A 27,581-nucleotide genomic window follows, 5' to 3' on the forward strand; every position below is an offset into this window, starting at 1 on the left:
AATTTAAAACTTAAGCTGAGGTTCTTCTGCTTTTGTGTTTGAGAAATTTAAAGTTAAATATATTTTGAATGATTGGACTAAATAGTCTTTCTTTTGAGTTATTGACCATTATCCCAACTCTTCTGACATGAACGCTTTGCTGTTTTTCTTAAAGCCTTTTTTTTTTTTATCTGTTCTGCTGTTTAGAAATGTTGTAACAGGAATCATCTTTTAGATGTGTAAACTCTTTCTTACAACAATGAAACATTGTGTTGAGAAGGAGTTTATGGTTTATGTGACTTATTACCTCCACCAGGAGGTTATCTAATCATTGGAGTTTGTCTGTCTGTCTGTCTGTTTGTCTGTTAACAGCATAACTCAAAAAGTCATGGATGGATTTTCACCAAATTTTTACAGGATGTCTGGAAGAGCAAAAGTAAGAATCGATTCGATTTTGGAGGTGATCCGGATCACTGTCTGGATCCAGGATTTTTTTGAAGGACTCTGTAAAATTGAGAGATGGCCTGGCGGTCTGTAAAAATTTGGTGAAAATCCGTCCATGACTTTTTGAGTTATGCTGTTAACAGACAGACAGACAGATGGCCTGGTGGAGGTCTGCGCTCTCCGAGTGCTTTTCTAGTTTATGCTTTTTATGTTTTAGGTTTTCTGAATATTATTACTGATATGATGTTGTAGAGTCTTGATCTCAGAGTTTCTCTGTGTCATCCTGTGTGCTCTGCTCAGATCTCCTGTATGGAACAACACCGGCGTGAATCTGACTTTCCACATTCCGAGGACAGACGGTAAAGGTGTGGTCAAAGTCTGTGTTGTCCTCCCAGATGGTAGTTGCCATGGCAACAGTACAATCACTTACCGATCATCACCAGCCTGCACCAATATTGCACCAAACAGCAGCTGGATCAGGTATGTTTGGATTTGGTGATATTTATTTTGTGCTTTAGTACCAGCCGGCACGGCTCAGTGGGTAGAGTGGCCATCTTGTAACTAGAAGGTTGCCAGTTCGATCCTCGGCCCGTCGTGCTCATGTCGAGGTGTCCCTGAACAAGACACCGAACCCCTCATTGCTCCTGGTGGGTCATGGTTAGCGCCTTGCATGGCAGCTTCCACCATCAGTGTGTGAATGTGACGTATCATGTAAAGCGCTATATAAATGCGACCATTTACCAAAATACTGAGAGGAAGAACTTTAAAATATTAAAACTAAGCTCAGTTTGAGCTGCAACAATCTGAAATGACACATGTAGGATACTGCCATCAATTAATTATCACCATATCAGTATCATTGTGTCATTTATTGATGAAATTGTAACAACTCTCTGTACAACTTAGTTGACAATTTAGTACTTTGACGTTACAGATGGCCGTTACAGTACATTCAAAGCTGACGACAACTAAAAAGAGGAGTGAAAACTTCAGACTCTGTTTGGATCAAGCAGCAATGTTTCTGTAGAATTCACTGAAACTTATTCTAGAAAACAATGTCAGTAACTGATGAACATTTACAGGTTGAGGGTCATCTGGTGGGGAAATAAGAACCACTTCCCCAAAGTAGTTTTTTCAACATAAGACCACTTCCCTTTTTAGATGCAGCATCTAAAAGGACAATTTTGTACTGCCCTGTTTTTGCATCTCAGAATCAGCAGTTTTAAAAGACATGACACTTTAGTTTAGAGTTTTACTGTAATTTATGTCCTTGAGGTACAACAGTTAGCGTGTTATCTCTGCTCAGCTCCCTGAAAGATTATTGTTGTTTCACATTCCATCAGAACATTTGTTGTAGATATTTGTGATCCTATTAGGGAGTCATCATAAGAAAATTCTTTCAAATCAAATCTGTGTTAAATTTCATTTTCTTTGTTTGACTGCTGCTTCCTGCCCAACAGTGGAAAGAGGAACATCACACTCATGGGGTCCCACCTGGAGTTTGTGGAAGAGGTGGTCCACAGCCACGCCCTGCAGGAAGGCAGACTTCCATTAAACAGCAGCTATCAGGTGAATCTGTAGTCACACTCAGGGTCCCATTGAACTGTTATATCACATTAATTATGCCATGTTACATCACACCATGCTGCAACACAGTACATTGTCACTTTATATAGAAACCCTTTAAACTGCATTTTAGACATCAAGTCATGGTTGGCAGTGAACTTCCTACAGCTCAACCAGGACAAACTGAGGTTTTAGTTATAGGTCCTGAAGGCCAGAGAGAGAAACTTTTATCAAACCTCAAGATTTTAAATGCACAATCTGTAAAAAAAAAAAAAAAAAAAACTTTTCGTGGTTTTTGACTCTGAGCTGAATTTCATCATAACTATCAAAAATATAACAGTTGGTTTTTACCAGGGTGTCCCCTGCCTTCGCCCGAGTCAGCTGGTATAGGCTCCAGCACCCCCCACGACCCTCGTGAGGATAATGCAGTGTATAGAGAATGGACGGATGGATGGTTTTTAAGAATACATCCAGAGTCCACTCGTTTCTTTCTCAGGCCAGCACAGAGATGCTAATACATGCTTTTATCTCCTGTTGTTTAGATTATTATAATGCCCTGCTCTCTGGTCTTCCCAAAAAGAGTATTTTGAATCTTCATTTATTGCAAAACTCAACTGCATGCGTGCTGACGAGGACCACATTACACCAGGAAAATATAGACAAGAAATTCCTCAAATGAACCTTGACACCTGTGGAGTGAAAACCATTTCAGGTTCTACCTCATGAAGCTCATCCAGAGAAGGCCACGAAAAGGGTGGCTTCTTTGAAGAATCTAAAATATAAAACATGTTTTGACTTATTTCACACTTTTTTGTTTACTACATAATTCCAGATGTGTTCATTTATAGTTTTGATGCCTTCAGTGACAATCTACAATGTAAACTGACATGAAAATACAGAAAAACCATTAAATGAAAATGTGTGTCCAAACTTTTGACTGATAGTGTATATATAACACAAAATATATTTAAATCATTGCAGAAACTCACCTATGGCTCACCTGCTGCTGAAAACAATCCAGGGATTTCCAACAGCACTGTGTTTTTGAAAGTAGCCAATCAAAGCTTGGCCTGCTCCACAAACATAACCTACTATCCAGACCCCGAGTTTACCAAATTCAAATCTACAAGGACGGGGGATGATGTCCAAATCATTATACAGGTAATGGACTTTTTTTTTTTTTTTTTAATCACACATGCACAAAGTAGTAGCATCGGTTCATAAAAAGTCAACATTTGGTTTGTGTGTTGATTTCAGAAAAAGGCAGACAAACTGGAGGTGACAGAGGCAGAGCTGTCAGTGTGGGGTGTTCAAGATGGAGTTAAATACCCCTGCAATGTGATAATCAAAGACACCAGTGATGGGACAGACTTTTTCACCTGTGAGATAACGGGCACCTCCAATGATAAATTTCAGCAGTTACTGGTAAATCTTGCAGTCATGCTCAACCACAATACACTGTATAGAGATGTACAAAATATTTTGCTAATAGATACAACATAACCATGTAGCACCAGATGAGAGTTATTATTGCATTTTACAGATAAAATATGGAGACAAAACAGTGACACTGACGTCTGCATCTCCATCATTGTACTTTCTGCTGCTTGTTCTTCTCCTCATACCCTGCATTATTGTTGGTAAGTATACAAAGTCAGTTTGAGTGAATCCATTTTAGTGCACTACCAGTCTAAAATTACATACATGTCAAACTTTTAGCAGACCATTTCACATTTTATGTGCAAAATTTATCTTCCAGTGGTGGTGATCGTCTACCGAAGCCAACAGAAGAAACTCACTGCAAAGATGAACAAGGTTATAAATGACCTGGAGCTTAACATCAGGAATGACATCAGACAGGGTCAGTCCTAAATTCTCACCGTTGTGTCATTCTGTAGGAGAACAGTGAAATAAAAGCTTAGCATGAGCTCCCCGTAGATCTCAGTGTCATTTCAGGACAACAGTGGCTGTGGATAATGGTGACGTAAAAGATGAGTCTTTCTTCAAATGTTAAACCTCACAAGAATTATGATGAATACTTGTCAGCTGCAGAAGGTTTTAGCTGACATAAGAGTGATGGTGAACTGTTCTGCTGTTGTGTAATATAGAAGAGCAAACAAGATCTACAGAAAGAGTCATCAGAAGCAGAAACATTGCTTCTGATGACTCTTTCTGTAGATCTTGTTTGCTTTTCAATTTGTTCATGTCGGAGGCATTTATTGAACACTGGTCCTTTTTCAGTGACTTTACAGATGTATTGTTCCAAACAAAAAATTGGTGCTATGAATAATTTTGCATTGTTAGTTTTGGTCTTATACACAGATTTCCCACATTAAATACCATCTACTGTGATCTGTTGAACATCAGTGTTTCCTCTGCTTAGTTTTCTGCAACATGCTACCACTCTGCTACTAGGAATTGTGGAAACAGAATGTGAACATGTTTGATAAACACATTGGCACCTGGTTAACCACTTCATCGTCTGTACTGTCTCACACACATGCACTTCCTGTTTTTGATACGTAATGTCCAGAACTTGTTCCTTTTTTACATATTAAACTAGTTACACAAATAACAGTTGATGGTTAACAGAAAAGTGCTGCAAATACATACTCTCCTCACATGTTGCATTTGTTCTAATCTGAATTAGGCCCGCTGAGTGGCAAGAATGCAGTGAGTTGCAGAACAAGTGCATATATTCAGACATTTTCACTACCTCTTTTTGTTTGTGAACTGCAAACTGATGCTTGCTTTTCACCCAATTCTAAATGTGTAATCTGCTTGGTACATGCAGTCTATAGTTGGTAAAAGCAGCTTCATTAAATTGTCCTCCACAGGTTTTGTGGATCTGCAGACAGAGAAAGCTGATCTAATGGAAAACGTTGGGACAATCCCTTTCCTGGACTACAAGCACTTTGCTTCCAGAATCTTTTTCCCTGAGGTAACATGAAACTGGAAGAAAGCTGAAGTTTAGATCTAGAAAGCTCATGCTATGCCATCACTGACAGATTAACTGAGCTCTCTTTTTGGTTTGTAGAGTGAATCTTTGATGACCTCGTGTATTACAGACATCGGTCAGGTAAGGTTTTACCCCACCTATCGATGATGTTTGTTCGGTTTTGTGACTGTGAGTGATGTATATTTGTGTCTGACCTGGAATCAGGATGTGGTGAAGGTCCAGCTGGACGAGTGTTGCCAGAATTTGTCCAGCCTGATCCAGGACCAGCTCTTCCTCACCTCCATGGTGCACTGTCTGGAGGAGCAGAAGAGTTTCACCATTAAAGACAAGTCAGTTTGTGATCATGTGACTGTCTCTTAGATGCACCATAATAAAAAAAAGATAGATAACGTGCTGGTAACAGTGCAGCTGGAACTGGGATCAATTTTGTGTTTGCTCCTGCTGATCTTCTGCCTGTTTGTGCCTGTCTCCAGTTTTAGCAGTAATAGTCTTTAGTAGCAATATTTTATTAGTACTTTAATTAATAGTCATTCTTTTCCTTCCATTTTTTTCTTGCATGTTGTGGTCTTTATTGTTTTTTAAATTATTTTTTTATTTTTTTATCTTTTTCACTTTGATTCTTTGGTGCTACTTACCTACCTATCATGTCACTTCTGTTCCCCTTTTCACCTGTTTTGTCTGCTAAACTTCTTTACTTTTTTGTTACCATATTTGTGCATCCATGTGCTTAGTATTGTGCTTCCATTTATGCATTATATCCTGTTTGTAAACAGTCTTTCATTTCATCTATTCTCTTCTAGGTGTTCATTGGCATCTCTCCTCACTGTAGCCCTTCACAGCAACTTGTCGTACTTAACAGAGGTGATGGAGGTTCTCCTGAAGGATCTGATGCAGCAGAAGAGTAACGCTCAGCCCAAACTGCTGCTACGACGCACTGAGTCCATCGTGGAGAAGCTGCTGACCAACTGGATGTCAATCTGTCTCTACGGCTTCCTCCGGGTCTGTTGTCAGGCTGATACATGCCACTTCATCATATTTGTTCACAGCTCATTATTGCTACTTAACTCTGTCACAATGTGTGCGTGCTGTGTAGACATCCACTCTCACTTATAAATGTGTGTGTGACAGCACTAATTCTAGCAGCGTCTGCACAGCCCATATGATGTTGTTTAAAAGTTTCACCTTGTTTGTCACAGGCCAGTATAAACCAGAATAAACCCTGAGGAAAAACAGGCTCGAGCTAAACTTTCCTGCTCTGATCAACCACTGAAATATTTTGCACAAAGTTACCACAGTCTCTGTGCCTCTTCTGAGTTCCTGTTTCTGATTTTGTGCAGGAGACTGTTGGCCAGCATCTCTTCCTGATGGTGAGCGTTCTCACACAGCAGATCGCCAAAGGGCCGGTGGACTGTGTGACAGAGAAAGCTTTGTACACACTGAGTGAGGACTGGCTGCTGTGGCAGGCTCAGGACTTCAGCTCCCTGGTATACACACACACACACACACACACACACACACACACACACACACACACACACACACACACACACACACACACACACGTCTGGTTCTGATATCCCCGTGGGGACTTACCATTGACTCCCATTCATACCTAACCCCTAACCCTTACCCTAACCTTAACCAACACCAAAACAATGCCTAACCCTAAAGAAACGTTTTTGCACTTTTACTTTTTTCAGTAACAACAACATGGCCAAGAAAACACTGTTTCCCCCATGGAGACCTCATTTTTGGTCCCCACCGTGACACGAGTCCCAACCGAGATAGCGTGGGGACTCTTGGTGGTCAAAGTCCCCACCGGTATAGATAAACACACACACAAACACACACACACACACACACACACACACACACACACACACACACACACACACACACACACACACACACACACACACACACACACACACATGTTTGTACTTCTATCTTAGTGAGGACATCCATAAGCGTAATGCATTTCCTAGAGCCTTACCCTAACCTTAACCATCACAACTGATTGCCTAAACTTAATCCTTACCCTAACCCTAACCAAACCTCAATTCATACCTGTTCTCTAAAAGCAAGTGTTCACCCTCAAACAATGGTTGTTTCAAAGTGAGGACCGGCCAAAATGTCCTCACTTTGTAAAAATGTCCTCACTTTGATATTTAAAAGCAGAAAATGGTACTCACCATGTAGCAAGTACAAGAACACACACACACACACACACACACACACACACACACACACACACACACACACACACACACACACACACACACACACACACACATGTTTGTACTTCTATCTTAGTGAGGACATCCATAGGCGTAATGCATTTCCTAGAGCCTTACCCTAACCTTAACCATCACAACTGATTGCCTAAACTTAATCCTTACCCTAACCAAACCTCAATTCATACCTGTTCTCTAAAAGCAAGTCTTCACCCTCAAACATGGCTGTTTCAAAGTGAGGACCGGCCAAAATGTCCTCACTTTGTAAAAATGTCCTCACTTTGATAGTTAAATGCAGAAAATGGTACTCACCATGTAGCAAGTACAAGAACACACACACACACACACACACACACACACTTTTACATCTCAGAGCATTTGCACTTTTAAGCGGATTACTTGAGCCTAAACAAAAGGTCTTTCTGTGTTTGAAGGTTTACTTACTTCATACATGTGGAATAACTACCACACAATGCGTGGTACATTTATGTGCTGCTCTGTCACTACATGAAGAGTTTAGTCAGTTGTGCTTATACGTGTAGAAACAATCATCACCACTTCCTAGTTTGTAGTTCTGTTTTTAGTCAGCTGGTTTGAGAAGTACAAAACTGTGCTTACCTAGTGCTCAGTCACACACACACACACACACACACACACACACACACACACACACACACACACACACACACACACACACACACGTACATACAATCCTAAATCACTGGAATTTTTGTGTCAACACTTGTTTTTGTCACATTGAGAATATGGAGAAAAGCGGTAGCGAACAAGAAATTTATGATGTACCTGCACTGTCCTGTACCTGGGCAAAAGGTAAATAAATGATTGTCGTCGACACTGGAAAAAGAAGGAACTTTTACCTTGCAATAAGTGAAAACAATCTGCCAGTAGAACGAGGGAAAAATGTCTTGGTAAGATTTCTTGAAATAAGATGTGATATTTAGAATATTGAGATCTTAAAATTAGCTGGGGAAACTTATTTTAAGCTATATTTCATCAGGATTGTCAAGCTTAGGTGTCTTAAAATAAGCCAGACATGCTAAAAAAATAGTATTTTTTTCACTCAAAAATAGATTTTTGCTTTCATGTAACCTCCTAATTTGAGATGTATTAACCCTCCATAACCCTCCGTCTTCATTTACAGGCACCAAAAAATATTGTTTATTTGTCTGAAAAAAAATCCAAAAAAACAGCAAAAAAATTCCCCAAATTTCTGAAAATTTGCAAAACCTTTAGGAAGAAAATTCCAGTAATTCCTTAAAAGTTTCCCTTCAAAGTTTTATTTAAAAAAAATCCCCAAAATTTAGCAAGAAAATTCTTGTAAATATTTTTTAAAAATGAGTAAAAAATCTTCCAAAAAACTCAAAACAATATCTAAAGTGATTCCATATATATCAGTAAAACTTATTTTGAGTTTTCTTGTAAAATTCAACTCAAAACAAGATAATTTCAAGATTGTTTGACTTAACAAAATATTTAAGATTCATTGTCTTAAATCAAGTCCCTCCATCTTGCTGAAATGTCACTTGTTAAGTGAATTTATCTTAAATCAAGTGGGATGAGACATTTTGACTAAAAGTAAGACAAATAAACTTGGTACAATTTAGAGTTTTTGCAGTGTGAAGTTATTGCTCTGTTAAACTAAATGAGATGTATTCTGCCTTATTCTATGTAGAAAACAGTTTCATGGAAATTGGTGAATCAAGTGAAACTGAAAATATTAAACGGCTGAAAATAAGACTGAAAGGTTTCTTAACAGCTGAGAGTCTACTCTGAGGATAGGAAATGACTACAGACTTGAGGTGGTGAACAGCCTATGACTGTTAGGATAATTAGATGTTGTAATTGTGGAACCACGCCTTGCATTAAATGCTTGCTCAACTACAGCAGCTGTTCAGTTGATTTCCGTAAGAAACTAAATTGGACCAAAAACTCTTGTTCTCCAGATTTGAAAGCAAATGGGCAAAGTTTACACACTGCCAAAACTCAAAATCTTACCAAGTCTGTCTTATTTTTAGCCAAAATTCTCTTAACAAGTGACATTTCAACAAAATGGAGGGACTTGTTTTAAGACAATGCATCTTAAATATCTTGTTAAGTCAAACAATCTTGAAATTATCTTGTTTTGAGTTGTATTTTACAATTCAGTCACAGTGAAAACTTCTGATGTCCACATTATCAACATTTTTGGGAAATATTTGAACATTTTTGGTGGAAAAAAGAAATGTTGAAAATGTTTCTTAAGAACATTAAAAAAATATTTTTTGTGATTGTTCTTAAAGAAGTTTTAGAGGTTTTACTGATACATATTTAGTCATTTTAGATACTTTTAGGATTTTTTTGGAAGATTTTTACTCCTTTTTTAAAAAAATTTTTTTTTACAAGTTTTCTTGCCAAATTTGGAGGATTTTTTAAAAATACAACCTTTAATGGAAACTTTTAAGGAATTGTTGGAGTTTTCTCCAATGAATTTTTATTTTCGCCTGTAAGTAGGAGGGTTAATACGTCTCAAATTAGGAGGTCACATATGAAAGCGAAAATCTATTTTTGAGTGAAAACCTTAAAGCTCAAAATAAGTTTCCCAGCTAATTTTAAGATCTCAGTATTCTAATTACCACATCTTATTTCAAGAAATCTTACCAAGCCATTTTTCACTTGTTCTATTAGCAGATTGTTTCACTTATTTCAAGGTAAAAGTTCCTTGAAATAAGTTTTTTTTTTCTTGTTTTGAGAGGGGCATTTTTTTCCAGTGCAACTATGAAGAAATGCAGGTAGTGTGTTGTACCAAGTCTTAAAACGGCACATTTGAGTTCAGAAAACCTGTTAAAGGAAGCAGCTACTCACACTTCTGACAAAAACTTGCAATTCAAGGAAGTTTAACCTTTGAACATTTCTCAGATTAAATATAGCAATGAACCTGCTTACTGTCACATCCTTTTATAGTCACATATGTTTGAAGAAGACATGAGCTTTGGGCTTGGCCTGAAATAAAGTGTCATTTTGGTTAATTTAGCATTAAAATGAAGTGGAAATGATACCTTTAAAAAAATCACATGTACTTTCTCTGGATGGGATTAGCAACAATGTTAAAACCACTGAAAACAAGAACACAAGGGGCACCTACATACTTGGACATGGACATAAAATTAATATTTCAAAAACACTGGAAGCTGGATTATTTATAAGGGTCTGGTTATGAGTCGATGCAGAGCAACCTGAAAATGAAACAGAGCTTCATCTTGTTGGCAAGTTCTTTTTGGTTCTGTGGGCATGGCAGTTCAAATGTGGGTTAAAGGTGCTTTCAGTGATGTGTGTCAAGTTTTGTTACCTTCTTACTGTGAGTGTTCATGTGCTGCATTCTCTACAACACCTTCTTTTACTCATGTATCAAATTTCCTGTTTGTGCTGTTCAGTTTGAAGCAAGGTTTTTCACTGGGTTTTTCCTGACAGATATTGCGATCACGATTTGAAATCAATGAATTGTTCATCCCATGTCCTACATTTCTGTACTCTTATCAGAATAAAAATGAAACATCACACTACTGATGCAAATTAGAAGATTTTTTTTTCTGTTAACAGACAATAAACTTTGATTGTTGCTCATTAAGTCATAAATATTTAAGTTTAAAAGAAATGCTATTTCAATTCACATTTTCAGGTGTTTTAATATTTTAGGAATCACAGTACGTACATAAGAAGTCCTGCCAGTTACTTGTTTTTCCTGTTCACAATCATGTTTGACAGTAACAGGCTGTAGCTGCATGCATTTTTAATTTGACAGGACTAATGCACAACCTTGTATTTATGAGATGAATACACTTAAAATACACATTTGCAATATTGTGACACAAACTGCAAATGCAGATCAACAAGATGCATAAACTGAATAATCTTCTGTTATATCTCCTAACCTTACCTCAACCCTTATCTGGTACATTTCCTTCTCACTGCTACTACACTGACTCCACCATGAGCATATAATCTAATCTAATAAACCACTATCTCACATCAGTGCTCATTTCCATCCATTAGGTAGCGTGTACATTAGCCACCAAAGTGTGGAAGGAAATCGGATGGAGATTGATGGCACTAGCTTTCATTAACCACACCTCCCTGCAAAGATCCCTGCAGCTGCATCTTCACTGTCAGCACAGAATGACAGATAATGCCACTAATATGTGAAAGCATGAAAGCTGCTTTTGTTTCACTGAGGCTTTTTTTCCAGTTGCTGTGTGTGTAATGACAATATTGAGGTTAACGCTGTGGTTATTTCAGTAGGTTTTGAGGATCGTGAAAGCATGCAGCTGCAGGTGCACATGCATTCACACGGGCATTCGTGCAGAGAAAGAGTTCATAGTTTGTGTGTTTGTATTTTCTGAGTCTTGGGGAAGCTCATGAATGAAAGAATGACGACATATGGACACAAACTCCAGGGTGGTTTCAATTCTCACTGATGTCTTGCATGCATCACTAAAGCTGGTAGATTAGAACTGCAGTGGCATATTAACAGTGTGCACGTGGCTCTATGCTGTTGACAGAAGCTGAAGGTGCAGTTTGCAGTGGGCAGTGATGGGGGGGTCAGCGATCCTCTGGAGGTCAATGCCCTCAGCTGTGACACGGTGGAGCAGGTCAAAGAGAAAATCCTGTCCACCTTCAAGGCCAAGTTTGGATTCCCCTTCAGCACTGCCCTTGGGGACGTTAGTATTCGTAAGTAACAGACAAGTTTTTTTTAATCTATTCTGTCTGACCTGTTCCAATACCGAATTCTACTTTTTTTTTTAGATTGGTTTCATGTGATACACAGTGATGAGAAGTTGGAAAATCCAATGACTGTTTCTTTTTAACACTTTCTGGCTCTGATAAACGGTGTCATTTATTTAAAAGAAAACAGATTTTTCACTCCTGCCGACAGTTTTTTCTCATTTTACTGAGCATGTAAATGTACTAATAGTGGGCTCATTTGATGCTCATAAATTCCTCTTTAACGTCCAAGAAAGCTGTTTCAAGTTGTTTAACAGCTAACTTTTTTTCCTTTTCCTATTAGAGTATGAAAGGCATGGAACATTTATTCCTCTGGAGGAAGTGGATTCAAGCTCTGAGGTTATTGGGGAAGTGACAATGCTCAACACACTGAAGCACTACAAGGTAATAAACTTTAGTATTAAAAAAAGCTGTATAAAACTTGTGTAGACACATTCATGCTCTGAAGGTGTTGTGCTGACTTGTGCATGTATAACTTAACAGAAACCAAGATACACCCACTACAGCTGCACATTTTGCTAACGGCACTATTCACAGTCTTAGTCAACATGAGGGTGGAGATGTAGAGTTCAATCTGTGTCAGTTGGCAAAGATCAGACAGCCAACAAATATCCTCCCCTCACTTTCACTGTCTTTGTTGCTGTTTCTTTCTGTGGGTCTACAAGCATGCGTGTGTTTTTGTAGTGGAAGACTTTTCATTGTCAGCTTGAAAAAATGTTCATTCGAAATGTATTCATCCTTACTTTGAATATCGACAAGAGTTCATCTCACAGGAAAAGGCTGCAAGGATGCACATCTTAGAGGACCCAAATAGAAGTGACAAGTAGCTTTGTAAAAGCATGTACAAGTTTTCACATCATGCACGCCTCTGCTGTCTGTTACAGCAAAAAATATGTGTGAAGGCTTTCAGCACAGAAATAGCTGGACTGACATTTAGACCCTCCAGAAAAATGCGTGCAAAAATCCTTGATTCCACGGGCTAAAATCCTTGATTATGCGAATAAATATGCGGGGTTTTAATGCCATTTTATGCGGGGGAAATTGCGGAAAGTTGCAAAGTATGTGAATAGTTGTGAAATATGGAAAAAGATACGAAATATGTAAGAACTGGGGAAAAAAAGGTGATTCTTCTCCTACATCCTGTTACTAGGCTATCCTTTTCCCTTCCATTTTTCCTCGCTTCTGAAGTGCTGCAACACGGTTGATTTTCTTCGGTGCTCCAGAACGATGTTGCACAGGGTGCAAAAAAGTCGCTAAATGACGTCATCGCCGAATTTGCATATTTCCCAGTTTGCATGTAATTGTAATCAACGTTGTGGAAAAGACCAAAAAGTGAGTATAAAACACCCAAAATATGTTTTTGTACTAGAGGCTAAATGCTGTGGTTTATTTTAGTATGACAGTGAAGAAACATTTTCATTTATATCCCGCCCCGTAAGTCTGGATGAGATCTGTAGTGACTTTGCGCATGTGCGATTCACCTGCCGTCTGGCCGCGGAGTGATGTGTCCTCTAATCAGACACTGGGACTGCTGCGGGGTTACTGGACTGACAGCCTGTGCTTTGGGAGGGGGAGAAGCTCACAGCAGCACCTGCTGCTCGTTGAAAACAGTAACTGCAGAATGATCCGAGTTTTCCTGTCAGTCTCCAAAACGGCAGAAAAAGTCGCTAGATTTGTCGCTGGTCGCTTTTGACAAAAACAGTCACTAGGACGCTTTGGAAAGTTGCTAGATTTAGCGAGAAAGTCGCTAAGTTGGCAACACTGGCCGTGCTCCGCATCAGCTCATGCTTCTAGTGTGTGTGAAATCGCAAACTGATGATGTCAGGCCGGGCGTCACATAAAAACTCACTCACAACTCCATTTATATTGGTTATAGTTTTCTCATTTTATGCGGAAATTGTGAAATCAAGCAGGCCCCGCATATTTTTTTTTCGTGGAAATGCGAGATTCTTGCTGGAATTATGCGCTGTTTTGCGGGGATTATGCGGCCTTTTGGGAAATAATTGACCCCCGCATAATCAGCGGCATTTTGGTGATTAATGCGGGAATTCATGCGATCGCATAATTGCGTTTTTCTGGAGGGTCTAGACATTCATCACACTGTTGTTTGTTTCCTCAGATATTTACTTTCACTTTAAGATTTTCTGTTGAGTTTGAACTTGCCTGTAGACATCAGCAGAATTACATTTTGAACTTGCTGTGACGGTCTACAGTGTGTCAGTGAGAGGAAATGGAAAGCTTTTGTCTCACTTTGTCATTACATCTAATAGGAGCAGAGGATTTTTACACTAAGACAAAAAACTCATGCTGGAAAAGTGGTTTGTAATGGCTTCATAATGTAATCATACCCTTTCTGTACAACGTCTATCATCCATCAGTACCATCACCAGCTTGAAAAAACACTCCTATATGAACTGTGTCATAGCCTGGTGACCTGGACTTTATTACCTAATTACAAAACCATATCACAACTTAAATGACTCTGCTTTAATTCTGGGGAGATTTTATGTGTTTTAGCTAAAGTAGAACTAAGCAACTTAAGTTGACTGTTTCTGTGTTATTGCAACAGCAACAAAAAGGTCACCAGTTTAATCTTACTAATCAGATTTCACACTTGATTGTGGTTTCTTTTCACATACACAGAAGCAAAAATAAAAGTCCCGAAAGCCTGCATGATCTAAATTGTAGATTTTATTTTGTGATCTTTGCATAGGAATGTTTGAAATGTAAGGCTTTAAATTAATCCTTGTCCTGTTTGTTCTCCTTTAGGTTAATGATGGCGCGACAATCAAGATGCTTTCTAGGAAATGTCAGCCTCCTCTGAGCCCACAGGGAAGTCTGAAGGGTGAGAGCTGGGAAGCAAAACACCGTTTACTGAACACAGAATGAAAAGCTTTGAGAAATCTTAGTATATACACTGCCCTGCCAAAAGAAGATGCACATTCTAATATTTTGTTGGACCACCTTTAGCTTTGAGTATGACACTTATTTTCTGTGGCATCGTTTCTATAAGCTTCTGCACTGTCACAGCATTTATTTCTGTCCAGAGATGCATATGTTTTTCACCAAGATCTTATAGTGGTGATGGGAGAGTTGGACAAAGTCTTCTCCAGAACATCCCAGAGATTCTCAGTGGGGCTGAGGTCTGGACTCTGTGGAGGTCAATTCATCTCATGCTCCCTGATCAACTCATTCTCAATGTGACCCCATGAATCCTATCATCGTCATCTTGGAACATGCCCATACCATCAGGGAAGAAAAACTCCACTTATGAAGACCTGGTCATTCAGTAGGATCAGGTAGTCAGCTGACCTCCTTCTTTGGGAACATAACGTTGCTGAACCTGACCAACCCCAGATCATAACCCTAACCCCCACGGTAGACACTAGACATGATGAGTTCATCACTTCATCTGCTTTTCTTCTGACCCTGATGCCCCCATCACTTTGAAACAGGGTAAATCTTGACTCATCAGACCACATTTGTTCCTCAAAGGTGATGGTTCTTCACTATCCTTCAGGTTTTGATTTTAGTAGTTTCATCTCCTTAGTTATTTTCTTTGCTTGATGCAGACCAATAATTTGACTCTTCTGAGGCAGATTAACATCCTTTCCATGACCACAGGACATGTCTTCCAACATGGTTGTTTAAGAAATGAGAAGCTCCTCACTGCATCAGCTAGGGTTAAATAAGTTGTTGCAGCTGAAACGTATTCATCACTGCAGTAATTATCCAATGGAAGGCTCTTACCTATTTGTTTAGTTAAATCCAAGCGGTGACTTTTTTTGGTCAGGCAGTGCAGTTTCACTTCATAAAGAGAGTCATAACACTACGTTGTCTTTGCACTAATTATTGGTATGGAACTGTGTAATGCTGGAAGACTGAAAATGGGGAAAAACGTTACTCCAGAGGTCCTGTTCATACCAAACATTAGCATGTGTCTTGGATGATCTAATCACAAGTAGACAGCACTCAGTACATCAGCTCACATCTAACTTTAGAATGTGTTTCTACGTGCATCTCAGGTGATCACTTGTGATTAGATCTTTGTTCTCCACCAGTGGAAGGGCCTGGTAAGTATCAGCTAAGACTACTGTAGACATGTAGAGCCTTGAGATGGATATGTGACAAAAGTAGCTCCAGTTTAGAACCATATTTCACAGTATTCATCAGCAAATGGAACCAGCTCAGTGGAGAAAGTGGCATTAGTGTGGAACAATTATGTCTGACACCCACATAACAACCATCTTTGTTCAGAAACGGGGTTCTTGATCCTCTCCTCGCTGTGCTCCATCATGTTATCATGTTCTCTACAGAAGTCACATGATGGCATGTGGGCCTGTTCCATCTGAGGAGTAAGAAGAGACTGAGCTTGATGTATTGATTGTACTGGTTGCAATATGACTGAGTGCTCAGTGTGAGGATCACTTGTGGGTTTGCCATATTTTGTGCCACACCCATTTGATAAACTGACAAATATCCCAGCTGTAAAGTGCAAAGCAAGTAGATCTCCACTTTTAGTCACATAAACAGCTTTTTTTTTCTCTTCCTGCTCTGATAAAAGGATGTTGCACTACTCTGTCTTTTTTTGCTTATTGTGGGTGTTGATTACAACCATCAAGGGAATAACAGAAGCCAAACATTTCTATGTATTCTGCTAATTCCTCTCCATTTTTGCCTCTAGATGATGAGAACTTTTCTGGAAAGTACTTTCATTTGGTAAGAGAGCTTGTGTTCTATGCTTGCAATCATCAAATCACTTTGAGTCAAGACACTCCCTTACACAGATGACTGAGTATTAAAGTACTGTGACTGATTTGACTGGTGTCCTGATGTAGATTGATCCTGACGTAGAGGAGGACCTAACAAAGAACCCGGAGAGGAAGAAGTTAAAACTGAAGGAAGTGCACCTCACCAAGCTGCTCTCCACCAAGGCAAGAGGAAGCTGTCACCCTCCTCGTTTTGCTTAAACCACCGCCAGCGCTAGCAGAACTGATACCAGAGTCTGTCATTTGAGTATTTTTGTCAGCAGCAGCAGTGTTTTAATGACGTAAAGGGAAGTGGTCCGTTTTCAGCTTTACAAAATTTGAATTACTTTCTGTTTTCAGTAGAGAAAAAAAGAACAGACGGCACTTTGATCTTCCCTTTCTCAGGCAGGAAATGAATTACTGACAGTACGGAGTTCTGGTGAGAGGAGGGATGTACATTATTATTATTATTATTATTATTATTATTACATGAGGAGGAAATTCAGATTTTAAATTTAAAGGTCTCAGATGATGAAAATCCACCAATTCAACAAATGTGTGGTTGTTATAAATTTGAAGGTATGCAGTAAAAGCTGTTAAGATAAGAAGATGCTTACTTCTACAACACACAACTTTACACTATGCTACAGAGCTCCAGCTGAGGAGCCAGCAGATGTTGTGCTCCTACTTTGTATAATCCTTCTCCTCTCTGCCCTCAGTGAGCAGTTCAGGAAGGGCAGCTGCCTCACAGTCTGCCGGGTTTATTTACTTTCTAGAGCTGCTCTAAAGTGTTTCAGTCATGAGCCAATCTCACCAAATGTTCTGCTGTTGGCTGCAGAAGTGAAGACAAGAGTCTGCATGCACTTCCAGCATCTGAGGAACTGATGACCTTGTGGATTACTTTCTCTTATTTAAAGTTTTTTGGCCTTTTAGACCTTTTTAATCTAGGACAGTGGAGAGAGAAAGACAGGAAACATGAGGAGAAGAACGGGGGAAGGATTCAAATCCATGACCACTGTGTCGGAGACTTTAGCCCTGATTATGGGTTGCCGGCTCAACCAGATGAGCTGGCGGGGCGCCTCTAGTGGACTACTTTTTTATCATTGATGGCAATGTTCTCACAACTATAGGAAAATCCTTAGTGTTTGTACATCATGTGCTAATGTGGTTAGCATTACCATTAGCTTTGATCATGTGCCCACAGATCAGAGCTCTGTGGAAACTGTAATGTTGAGGGACATTCAGAGATGACGGAAATTTTGGAGACATTTGAAACCAACAAACACTTCGTTCCTGCTCACAGGGCTCATATATACTGCATTTGAATCCAGTTGAATTTCCATCAAAGATGTTCTCATTTACGTATTTTTCAGTTTCTTTTTTCAGAGAACAGAACAAGTATGAATTAGTGGCAGAAACAGCCCATCAGCACTACATGTTGACCAGCAGTCCATTCAAAGTCATTTCTAAGATTCGACTCTGCATCACTAAACCACTGATTTTATAACTGCATCACTGCCTGACAAACTCACCGTACACATACGTTAAGAATAACAAATGTGCAACTTTTTTAGTGATATTTTCATGTAAAATAATCACTCAGACACAAAGTTAAAAGTGATAGAAAGTCCTGGCGTCATGAACAGTCGATAGTTTTTCTCTGTGCTGCCCTTTAGAGCTGAGAAGTTGAAAAACACATCCTGGGGATATGTGAGGCTTTGACTAATTTTCTGCAAAGGGAGACAATATGAAACCTTTAAATAATTTTTTGCAGCTCTTTGCAGAAATTAACTCCCTTGTTTTTTCTCTCTTTTAGGTGGCAGTGCATTCGTTTGTGGAGATCCTTTTCAAGTCTATCTGGGGGATGCCACAAAACAAAGCTCCACATGCTGTCAAATACTTCTTTGACTTCTTGGACACTCAAGCAGAGAACATGAAGATCACCGACCCAGATGTCCTGCACATTTGGAAGACCAACAGGTACGTCTGAGTAATCCAAAGCTGTGTGGACAGTGTGGAAAAACCTTTACTGTAAAAGCTGATATACAAGCAAGAGCAGTGGTGGACCTTAACCTGTTCTTCTCGGTGACTGTCCTCTCGTTACCAGTTTGCCGTTGCGCTTCTGGGTGAACATTCTGAAAAACCCTCAGTTTGTTTTTGACATGGAGAAGACTCCGCATTTGGACGGCTGCCTGTCTGTCATCGCTCAGGCCTTCATGGACTCCTTCTCTCTGAGTGAGACCCAGCTGGGGAAGGTAAAGTGTCTTACTGTTACAGGAAGAAGTTGAGGAAGTGCGATTTTCCTTTATAATTGAGGCAGGAGGCAGAAATTTAATCAGTGCCGGATTCCCCTCTGAACCCCAAAGCCCACTGTTTCAAAAACATGTTTGATAAATGGTATAATTTATTAGGACCCTGTCACACTCTAGCGTATAGAGCCAGCGTCTGAGGAACGTATCGAATATTTCGAAAAATTGTTTATACGCACAACTTTTCAGCATATGCAGTCGATTTTCGGTTAATGACCGTTAAAGTAACGTGAGCCGAGCGTACCGTCAGCGTATGAGAAGCGTATGCATAGCGTATGTCAATGTATGTCAGCGTATCTGATGTGATGTGTATTTGAGTTGGACGTATACCGACGTATGAGTAACGTATGCGGAACGTCAGCCACACGTATGATGAGCGTACACAGCTGGTGATGTTGGGACCAACCCTGTCCAGCAGTTTATCATACATTTCTGGAGGCATGCGTAGGAAGTTCCTGAAGGCTCTCTGATCTTCATTTCTCAATTCAACCATAAGCTGGTCATAATGGCCAAATTGACGCCGCCTTCCAATCCAAGGTTTCACCCAGATTGCACATCTCATTCTACGCCTTCTTCTTCTGTGTCTAGCATACTCAACTGCCAACTGTAACAAATCTTGGTGATGTTGCAGCACAGCAACCTCCATCTCTGAACTGCTGGTACAAACTGATACAGATTTGGAAATGTGAGACTTTATACGTATTTCCATACGCTGGAAATGCGCATGTAATACGCATGGGATAAGTTGGCTGTACGCTCAGAACACGTTAGGCATAAGTTGAGTACGTTAGACTGTCGTTAGAACTACCATCATAACGTTAGCCATTCGTCAGACACACGTTCATTATACGCTCTTCTAACGCTAGGTTTCCTGACCCACTGAATTTCAATGTATGAGAAGCATACTCGACGTATGTGTAACGTACCTTCAGCGTACCTCTAGCGTGTTCAGCGTATGAGAAACGTATGAGAAGCGTAAAATTCATACGCTGAAAATTTTTGTGCATGTTCAAAAGATTTTTTGGCCATCAGCGTACACCGACGTACCCCGGCGTACTAGAAACGTATTCCAGCGTACCCCTAGCGTGTTTCAGCGTATGTCAGCGTATTCCCAAAAAGTCCATACGTTCCTCAGATGCTGGCTCTATACGCTAGAGTGTGACAGGGCCTTTAAAGCTGCTGTCCGGAGTTTCCGTTTGTTTTCAATTTATGTATCATTTTTTAACAAAGCTTAAATGTGTTAGTCTAGTTCGATACTATAATATAAAGTTAGTATAACGCGATATGAAAATTTATTCCTGAGCTCCGCCTTCCTCTCATAGACCCCCATGTTATTCCAAAAAGCGCCGGTCGCTGCCGACCAATCAAGTTCGAGCTTCAGCTTTGTCATGCTGTCAATCAACGGTTACGCGCACAGCAAGCAAGCCCATGCAGAGGTGGGCGAGCTACGCACTACACAACCGCGCGCACATTTGTTTTGCTTGTGGAGGAGAGAGCATGAGGGCTCAGCAACTTCTAGAAAAGTTACCAATCCCACGGCTTGTCAGGCCAAGAGACTGCAGGACGTTTTTTGGCTCGGGGTGCTCGCGTCGCTCCCCGACCACGGCCTCCATAGCCCGCCTGACGGCTTCGTTTAGATGCCCGACCTCTGGAGGAAGATGTTGGGGCGTCTGAGACATACTCTTCGTCAGAGGAGTCATGCAATTCTGAACTCTAGATAGAAATAAATAAACAATGTAACACATATACACGCGTAAATGCACTAAGTTTGATAAACAACGTCATCGAGAGGGATACACGAGTGTAATCACATATTGAAACTTTACCCGTTTGTCCTAGCAGATTCATGTTATTTTGGTATTAGGACAAGTTAGACTCAATACAGCATTCTAACGTAATTCCCTTATTATTTACTAAATGTACTAAATGTAGAAGAGTGGAAAACAGCAAAACAGGCGAGATGCTGCAGCACTCCGGGCACTCCTGTCAGGTACTGCGCGCGTGCACAAATAAAGGGACGAAATCAGACGGAGGGAGGGTGGGACCAACAGCGTTTTGGGAAACGCTGCGATTCAAACTCCGGACAGCAGCTTTAAGGGTCAGACTGGGTTGTTAACTTTCAACAGTCCTTGAACTAATCATGTGTGATGTGCAGTTCCATTAGAGCGATTATGATCTAAAATCTAAGCTAAAGAGGATATTCATTCAAAATTCAAAAATGTGCCCTGCTGTTTGTAACTACCACATTCTTTAACCATTTGATGCACAACATGGGTCAAAAGTGATCCAAATCCAATGGAAAATGTGTCTCCTGACCCACACTGCACATCAAAGAGTTAAAAAAACAAAAAAAATATGTGAGCCCACAGTAAATAAAAATTTGCCTGGAGCAAAAAAAAAAAAACACCAATAAACAATAAAAAAATCATGCATCTGCACACAGAAGATATGCAACTTACAATGCACAGGAGCTCATAATATGGCTTATAATATTGTTCCTGTGTTCCAGCATGCACCAACCAACAAGCTCCTCTATGCCAAAGACATTCCTCAGTTTAAACTTGAAGTGAAGGCTTACTACAAACAGATCAGAGAGCAGTCACCAATCACAGGCAGAGAATTCAAGGCGTTCCTACAGGAAGAGTCAAAGGTAAGTTCATTTTAGCTAAAATCTAAAAAAAAAAAAAAAAAAAGATAAATGCCGCTGGGAAATCCAGCAGTGAATGGATGTTTGTTTTTATTCCAGAAACATGAAAATGAGTTCAATGAAGCTGCAGCCCTCAGAGAACTCTACAAATTTATACAGCGATACTTCACAGAGGTCAGTTCTTTTTATGAAGTCTCCTAAAGGCTTTCTTTGTTTTCATGGTGCTGCTTGGCCTGGGTTTCCTGTTTAGTTCTCAATGACACTGGATGTTCTAAGTGGATGTTTCACGTTGACTGAAACTCTAAGATGATACAAACACCTCAAACAAGTGATGTTGGAGATAGCTCTGTTTAAATGCATGCTTGTTGCAGCTTATATGAGGGGCCGTACAAGACTTCATTCATTCTCGTCCTCTCACACACATATATTTTCTCTCATACTCACATACATTCTCCTGTGACACACATACATTCTCCTTTCACATACATACATTCTCCTTTCACACACATATATTTTCACTCTCTTACACGCATACATTCTCCTCTCACACACATACATTCTCCTTTCACACACATATATTTTCCTTGCACACACATACATTCTTCTTTCACATACATATATTTTAATATTCACGTACACACACATTCTGCTTTCACATACATACATTTTCACTCATGCACACACATACATTCTCCTCTCACATGCATATATTGTCACACTTGCACGTACATACATTCTCCTAAATAAATAGACATATATGTATATGTACAAAGAAAATATATGCATGAAAGAGAAGAATGTATGTATGTAAGAGGAGAATGTAGGTGTGTGAGAGGAGAATGTATGTATGTGCGAGAGAGAATAGTGGAAAAGGAAGTAAGTATAGTGGAAAAGGAAGTCCATCTTTTTTTGCGCTGTGATTGGCTGAAAAGCTCAAGTGGGCGGTGATGTTCAGGTAACGGTTACCATGGCAGGTGGAGAGGAGTCCCGAGCGCTTCAGCAAGCCATTGGGGTTTTAAGAAACATTTTGTCATCCCCAGAAACGGTCACATATTATCGTCATCGCTTGAGCAGCAGGCGACAGGTTTATCTGCACCAAACTTTACTCACAGCACTGTGGAAAGTGAGATGAGACAACTTTTCAGACCTGCAAACTTCCAAGTCGCTGCAGCGGGACAAGCAGCTAACGCTAACGCTACACAAGGCCGAACTGGAGGATTACATGTAGCAATGGCTTGCTGAAGCGCTCGGGACTCCTCTCCACCTGCCATGGTAACCATTACCTGAACATCACCGCCCACTTGAGCTTTTCAGCCAATCACAGCGCAAAAAAAGATGGACTTCCTTTTCCACTATACTTACTTCCTTTTCCACTATTCTCTCTCGCACATACATACATTCTCCTCTCACACACCTACATTCTCCTCTTACATACATACATTCTTCTCTTTCATGCATATATTTTCTTTGTACATATACATATATGTCTATTTATTTAGGAGAATGTATGTACGTGCAAGTGTGACAATATATGCATGTGAGAGGAGAATGTATGTGTGTGCATGAGTGAAAATGTATGTATGTGAAAGCAGAATGTGTGTGTGCATGAATATTAAAATATATGTATGTGAAAGAAGAATGTATGTGTGTGCAAGGAAAATATATGTGTGTGAAAGGAGAATGTATGTATGTGAAAGGAGAATGTATGTGTGTCACAGGAGAATGTATGTGAGTATGAGAGAAAATATGTGTGTGAGAGGACGAGAATGAATTAAGTCTTGTACGGCCCCTCATAAGCTTACACAGTCAGCTTTGTGTCATTGTTGATGCTCTTCAGTGAAGTCAGCTGAAGGTGACAAACTGATGACAGCTTCAGATTGACAAATGTCAGGTTTTACGGGATTTTATCATCCATGATCCACACTGCAATCTGGGGAAGAAGCAACCCAGAGTTTTTTCTCTGGTCCTCACTTATCCACATCTTATTAGATTGAGCTGAATCTTAGATAGTTACAGCAGCAGTGACTTCAGTTGTCAAACGGCGGTCACATGAGGCACCGCATGCAGAGGAAATGTGTTTTAACCTCTCAGTTCCCTCTGCTGATATTTGCGCTGCTGTTTCCTGTTTGTGTATGCAGTGTGACATTTTTTCATAACTCAGTTTCGCATTTGGACTTGCTGCCTCCCTAACATAAAATATGCTACAAACACACAGTGTGATCCAACAAGGTATTAGAATGAACTGAAACATTTCACAGTGCATTACTATGCAGCCTCCTACTGTCCTCCTTTTGTGTTCCCTCATAATATTTTTTTCTTACCCTCTGAACCATGTGTGACAGCTGGTGTTATAGTCCAGTCGTAATACACTGCCAGTGCAGAGAAGCACACTATATGCTATGGAAAGTGGCACACTGCATGTATTTGTTGCTCATTATTCATTTTTAAAGGTCAGTCCAGTTACAGCTGCTCTGCCTGGTAAGGCTGTGGTTGTTGTTTGGACTTGAGCTGCTGCTGTGGTTTAGATTATAGTGCTATGGATGTGTTCAGCTACGCTTCTATGACAAGTGTTTATTCATTTCAAAGTTAAGGATTATAGTAACTTCAATGCAACAACCCTCTGCCAGCAAAACTAGAACTGCACAAGCACAACCTCTGCACGTAGTCAACATTAAGAGCATCACGGCCATTAAAAGCAAAAGTGCACTGACTCTCTCTGTGACCACAGCTGTACAAGATGCACTGTAGTACAGAATAAGCTGGTTGTGACCACAGGGAGTCAATGCACCATCAGCTGTGGTTGCTGAGATACAAATCTGCACTTCTGCATCGAGAAAGAACAGTAGATGATCTGGTTTACTGCAGCTGAGACACAGCATCTGACAGCTGTCACTGTAGGGATTAAGATTGAAAACAATCACATCATCACATCCACATACTGTAGCTAGATGTTGTTTGAGATGAGCCATATAAAATGAGAAATGAACAATAAATACATCAAGTATCGCATCATCTCTCCTTTATATAGTTTCTGCAGAGTGTTTTCCCTAAACTGGACCAACACCCCGACTGTTTGCTGGCAATATACTGTGTATTCCTTGTGATCCATGCAAACACAAATCTAAATTCTCTTACTACAGAGCCCCCCTCAAGGGTCACACAAAAGGCTTATTAAGCTGCCTGCCCGAGTCTGTTGTTTAGCCTTAAATGAGCCTTTTCATGACACATCAAATGGAAAAAGTGTGGTGAAATATGTTCAAGACACTAACACAATCTTGAGTAGATTCCAGAAAGCTTTGGTTTTCAAAATTACCGTACCTGAAATTTTGTTACAGTTGCTTCTTTTGGATACTTTTCTCCAGATCAAAGAGAAGCTGGACCAGAACGGAGTCCCTGCTGAGCTGACGGAGCAACTACAGCATGTTAAAGACTCGTTTGACGGACTCAAAAGCTGCTCCTGGAACTGAGCCACCTGAACTTTAACTGAGACAAACGGCACGATGAGAGGAAACCTCTAAGAAAACTGTCATGAGGAGGACTGATGAGACTTCTGGCCAGTGTCTGTCATCCTGTTGTTACCATGGAGACGAGGTACTGACTTAAACTGAGTTGGAGGAGCTCCACCGAGCTGCTAACCATGTTGCTAATTTCATTAGTCAGTGGGGAGTTTTGCATCTAAAATAAAATGCCCTCTCTGGGTTTTCCGGCCTGACGTAACAAGAAGTCTGCTCAAAACTTAAACTCCATTTCAATTCCAAAACTTCACAGGAGTCAAATATGCTAAATGAGATGCACTTCAGCTGGCTGTGGCTTATATAACTTTCTTTCTTTGAAAGCAGCTTTGTGTCTGATGGACTTCGCAGTTGCACTCTGAAAAACAACTCCATTACCGTAATGAGTTTCGCTGTCAAATGAGAATGTTATGAACTCAACCTCTCAAATGCACAAAGTCAAAACGACAAATGTGTCTGAAGAAAAGCTAATCTGTAAACTGTTTCAACAGACTTTCATCACTTTACAATTTACAGTCTGTAGTGGCTTTTTATTGACTCCATATAAATCCTTTGTTTTTTTACAGAATGGCTTAAGAGCAAATGTAAACAAGTGTCTCAATACAAAAATCAAACCCTGAGGTTGTCACAATTCATTTTTAAAAAAGGTGCCAAGGCATCACAACATTAAGACACATGTAAACTGTGGGGAAAGAACAATCCATTCTCATCTGTCCATTTTTGTGGAAATATGCTAATAAATAATATTTCTAGTTTTCTAAAAACACTGTTGATGTCCATGATTTGGAAACGGGACACCGTCTCATTCTGTAGTTGCATTGGAAGTCCAGTGGGATGTAGGATGGGGGTCAGAGGTCAGGCTGAGGTGTGGCCTCCCGATCCCTTTGAACCAGAGATCCCAGTTCCTCCAGCTGCTGCTGCTGGGCACTTTCCAGATTCTCCAGCCTCCGACGCAGCAGAGAGAACTCTCCCTGATGCTGCTCCTCCTGCAGCAGAGGAATAAAGTAAGGAAATGTTAAAGAGTCGTTAATCAGCCCTCTGCTGCTGCACATACAGTCACAAAAGAGATGATGAATTTACACTTCATACATGCAAACCGTTTCCTGTGTTCAGTCACACTTGGCTAAAAAAATCAAACGGATGCTTTGACTGGTGATTTCTTATGATTTTCCATCACTATATGATCTTCATTTTCATTTCAATGTTCAGACAGTTGTTTTTCCCGTCAAATGCTCTGCACAGTGGCTAACACATCCTATTCTGCTGCATGTGAGTTGCAGCATGTGAGTAAAAGGCATGTGAGTTGGTCGCTTCCTGGTGGCTGGAGCGTACAATCAAATAGATCTTCACATAGAGTATGACAATAGAGAGCAGTATCAGGCTGAAAATGGTGACAACAAAGAGGAGGTATTTCTTTGAGTAGGTGATCATTTTAATGACTTTAAGTGCAATAATCACATCGTAAGTATGTTGCTTTATATCCTGCTGATAATGTTCTTGTTTACATTTGAATCACATCTTTAAGTTGAACTTATCTCTTCATATTCGTTTGATTGATTGGTACAGCCTCTACTGATTGTCCGACCTTCATCTCCTTTAAATACAGTCTGTATTAATGGTACCTAGGTGCACGTCAGTATATGCTGAACAAAATTATTTATAAGTGTTTCATAGCTCATTGACATGACTATTATTTTTAATGTATTTCTAAAAGCACTACTGTATCCTGGTACCCCCTCCCCAAGCAGCTGTTTTACTATACAGATATACAAAACAACTCAGTATTCATCTAATTTATATTCTAGTCACAGATTAATTGTGTGTTGTGCTTCAGTATATTCCAGCATGTCTTTATTTGTTTTTTTGTTTCTGAACAGTCCAAATACTGACATAAGATATGAGAACATCTTAGCACTTCACTGATTACCAATGATAATCCACTGATGACTGTTTGAGGTAAACGACCAGCGGATGTCATTTAGGTCACAAATATCTATGTCAGCTCATGTCAGAACTGTCCTCATTTTACTGTTTTGCCATCACTTAAGTTGCCTCAGTCTTATGATGCTAATGTCAAAACAACATATGTTTCCACGTTCAACAATGCTCCTTAATTGTGTTAATTGATCAGTTTCTACTGAGGAAATGCTAAATGGGGCGTCTGGTTGATCTCACCACTGGTACCAAAATTAACTTTAAGTGTCAAATAGAGGCCTAGGGTCACACATACATGTGCTTGTGCAGTAGCATAGTCACTAAATGATGGTTAGGTTTACATTTTTACTAGTTGGCCTCGGTTGCCTTGGTTGGTGATTTGACATTTTAAGGATTGCCTTTTAACATCCCACAGAAAACATGTGTGAACTTTCTGTTTTCAGCTGTGGGTTTTGAGTGTTCAACCTGC

The 27,581-nt window shown here is 39.9% G+C and overlaps 1 protein-coding gene across 1 annotated transcript in view; it reads left to right on the top strand.

Moving 5' to 3' along the window:
- Positions 1 to 25,797, top strand: part of LOC110968197 (plexin-C1) — a 39,609-nt gene extending 13,812 nt beyond the window's left edge. The window contains 21 exon segments of the mRNA XM_022218038.2: positions 724 to 903; positions 1,884 to 1,992; positions 2,971 to 3,150; positions 3,247 to 3,414; positions 3,533 to 3,629; positions 3,749 to 3,850; positions 4,827 to 4,930; positions 5,027 to 5,068; positions 5,153 to 5,277; positions 5,749 to 5,947; positions 6,286 to 6,432; positions 11,739 to 11,907; positions 12,245 to 12,345; positions 14,731 to 14,806; positions 16,646 to 16,680; positions 16,800 to 16,895; positions 18,526 to 18,689; positions 18,817 to 18,964; positions 21,528 to 21,668; positions 21,765 to 21,839; positions 25,028 to 25,797. Coding sequence (XP_022073730.2) covers positions 724 to 903; positions 1,884 to 1,992; positions 2,971 to 3,150; positions 3,247 to 3,414; positions 3,533 to 3,629; positions 3,749 to 3,850; positions 4,827 to 4,930; positions 5,027 to 5,068; positions 5,153 to 5,277; positions 5,749 to 5,947; positions 6,286 to 6,432; positions 11,739 to 11,907; positions 12,245 to 12,345; positions 14,731 to 14,806; positions 16,646 to 16,680; positions 16,800 to 16,895; positions 18,526 to 18,689; positions 18,817 to 18,964; positions 21,528 to 21,668; positions 21,765 to 21,839; positions 25,028 to 25,132 — 2,563 coding nt within the window. The 3' untranslated portion in view covers positions 25,133 to 25,797.
- Positions 25,798 to 27,581: the final 1,784 nt, after the last annotated feature.

This window comes from Acanthochromis polyacanthus, chromosome 1 (assembly GCF_021347895.1).
Source record: "Acanthochromis polyacanthus isolate Apoly-LR-REF ecotype Palm Island chromosome 1, KAUST_Apoly_ChrSc, whole genome shotgun sequence".
NCBI classification, from domain to species: domain Eukaryota; kingdom Metazoa; phylum Chordata; class Actinopteri; family Pomacentridae; genus Acanthochromis; species Acanthochromis polyacanthus.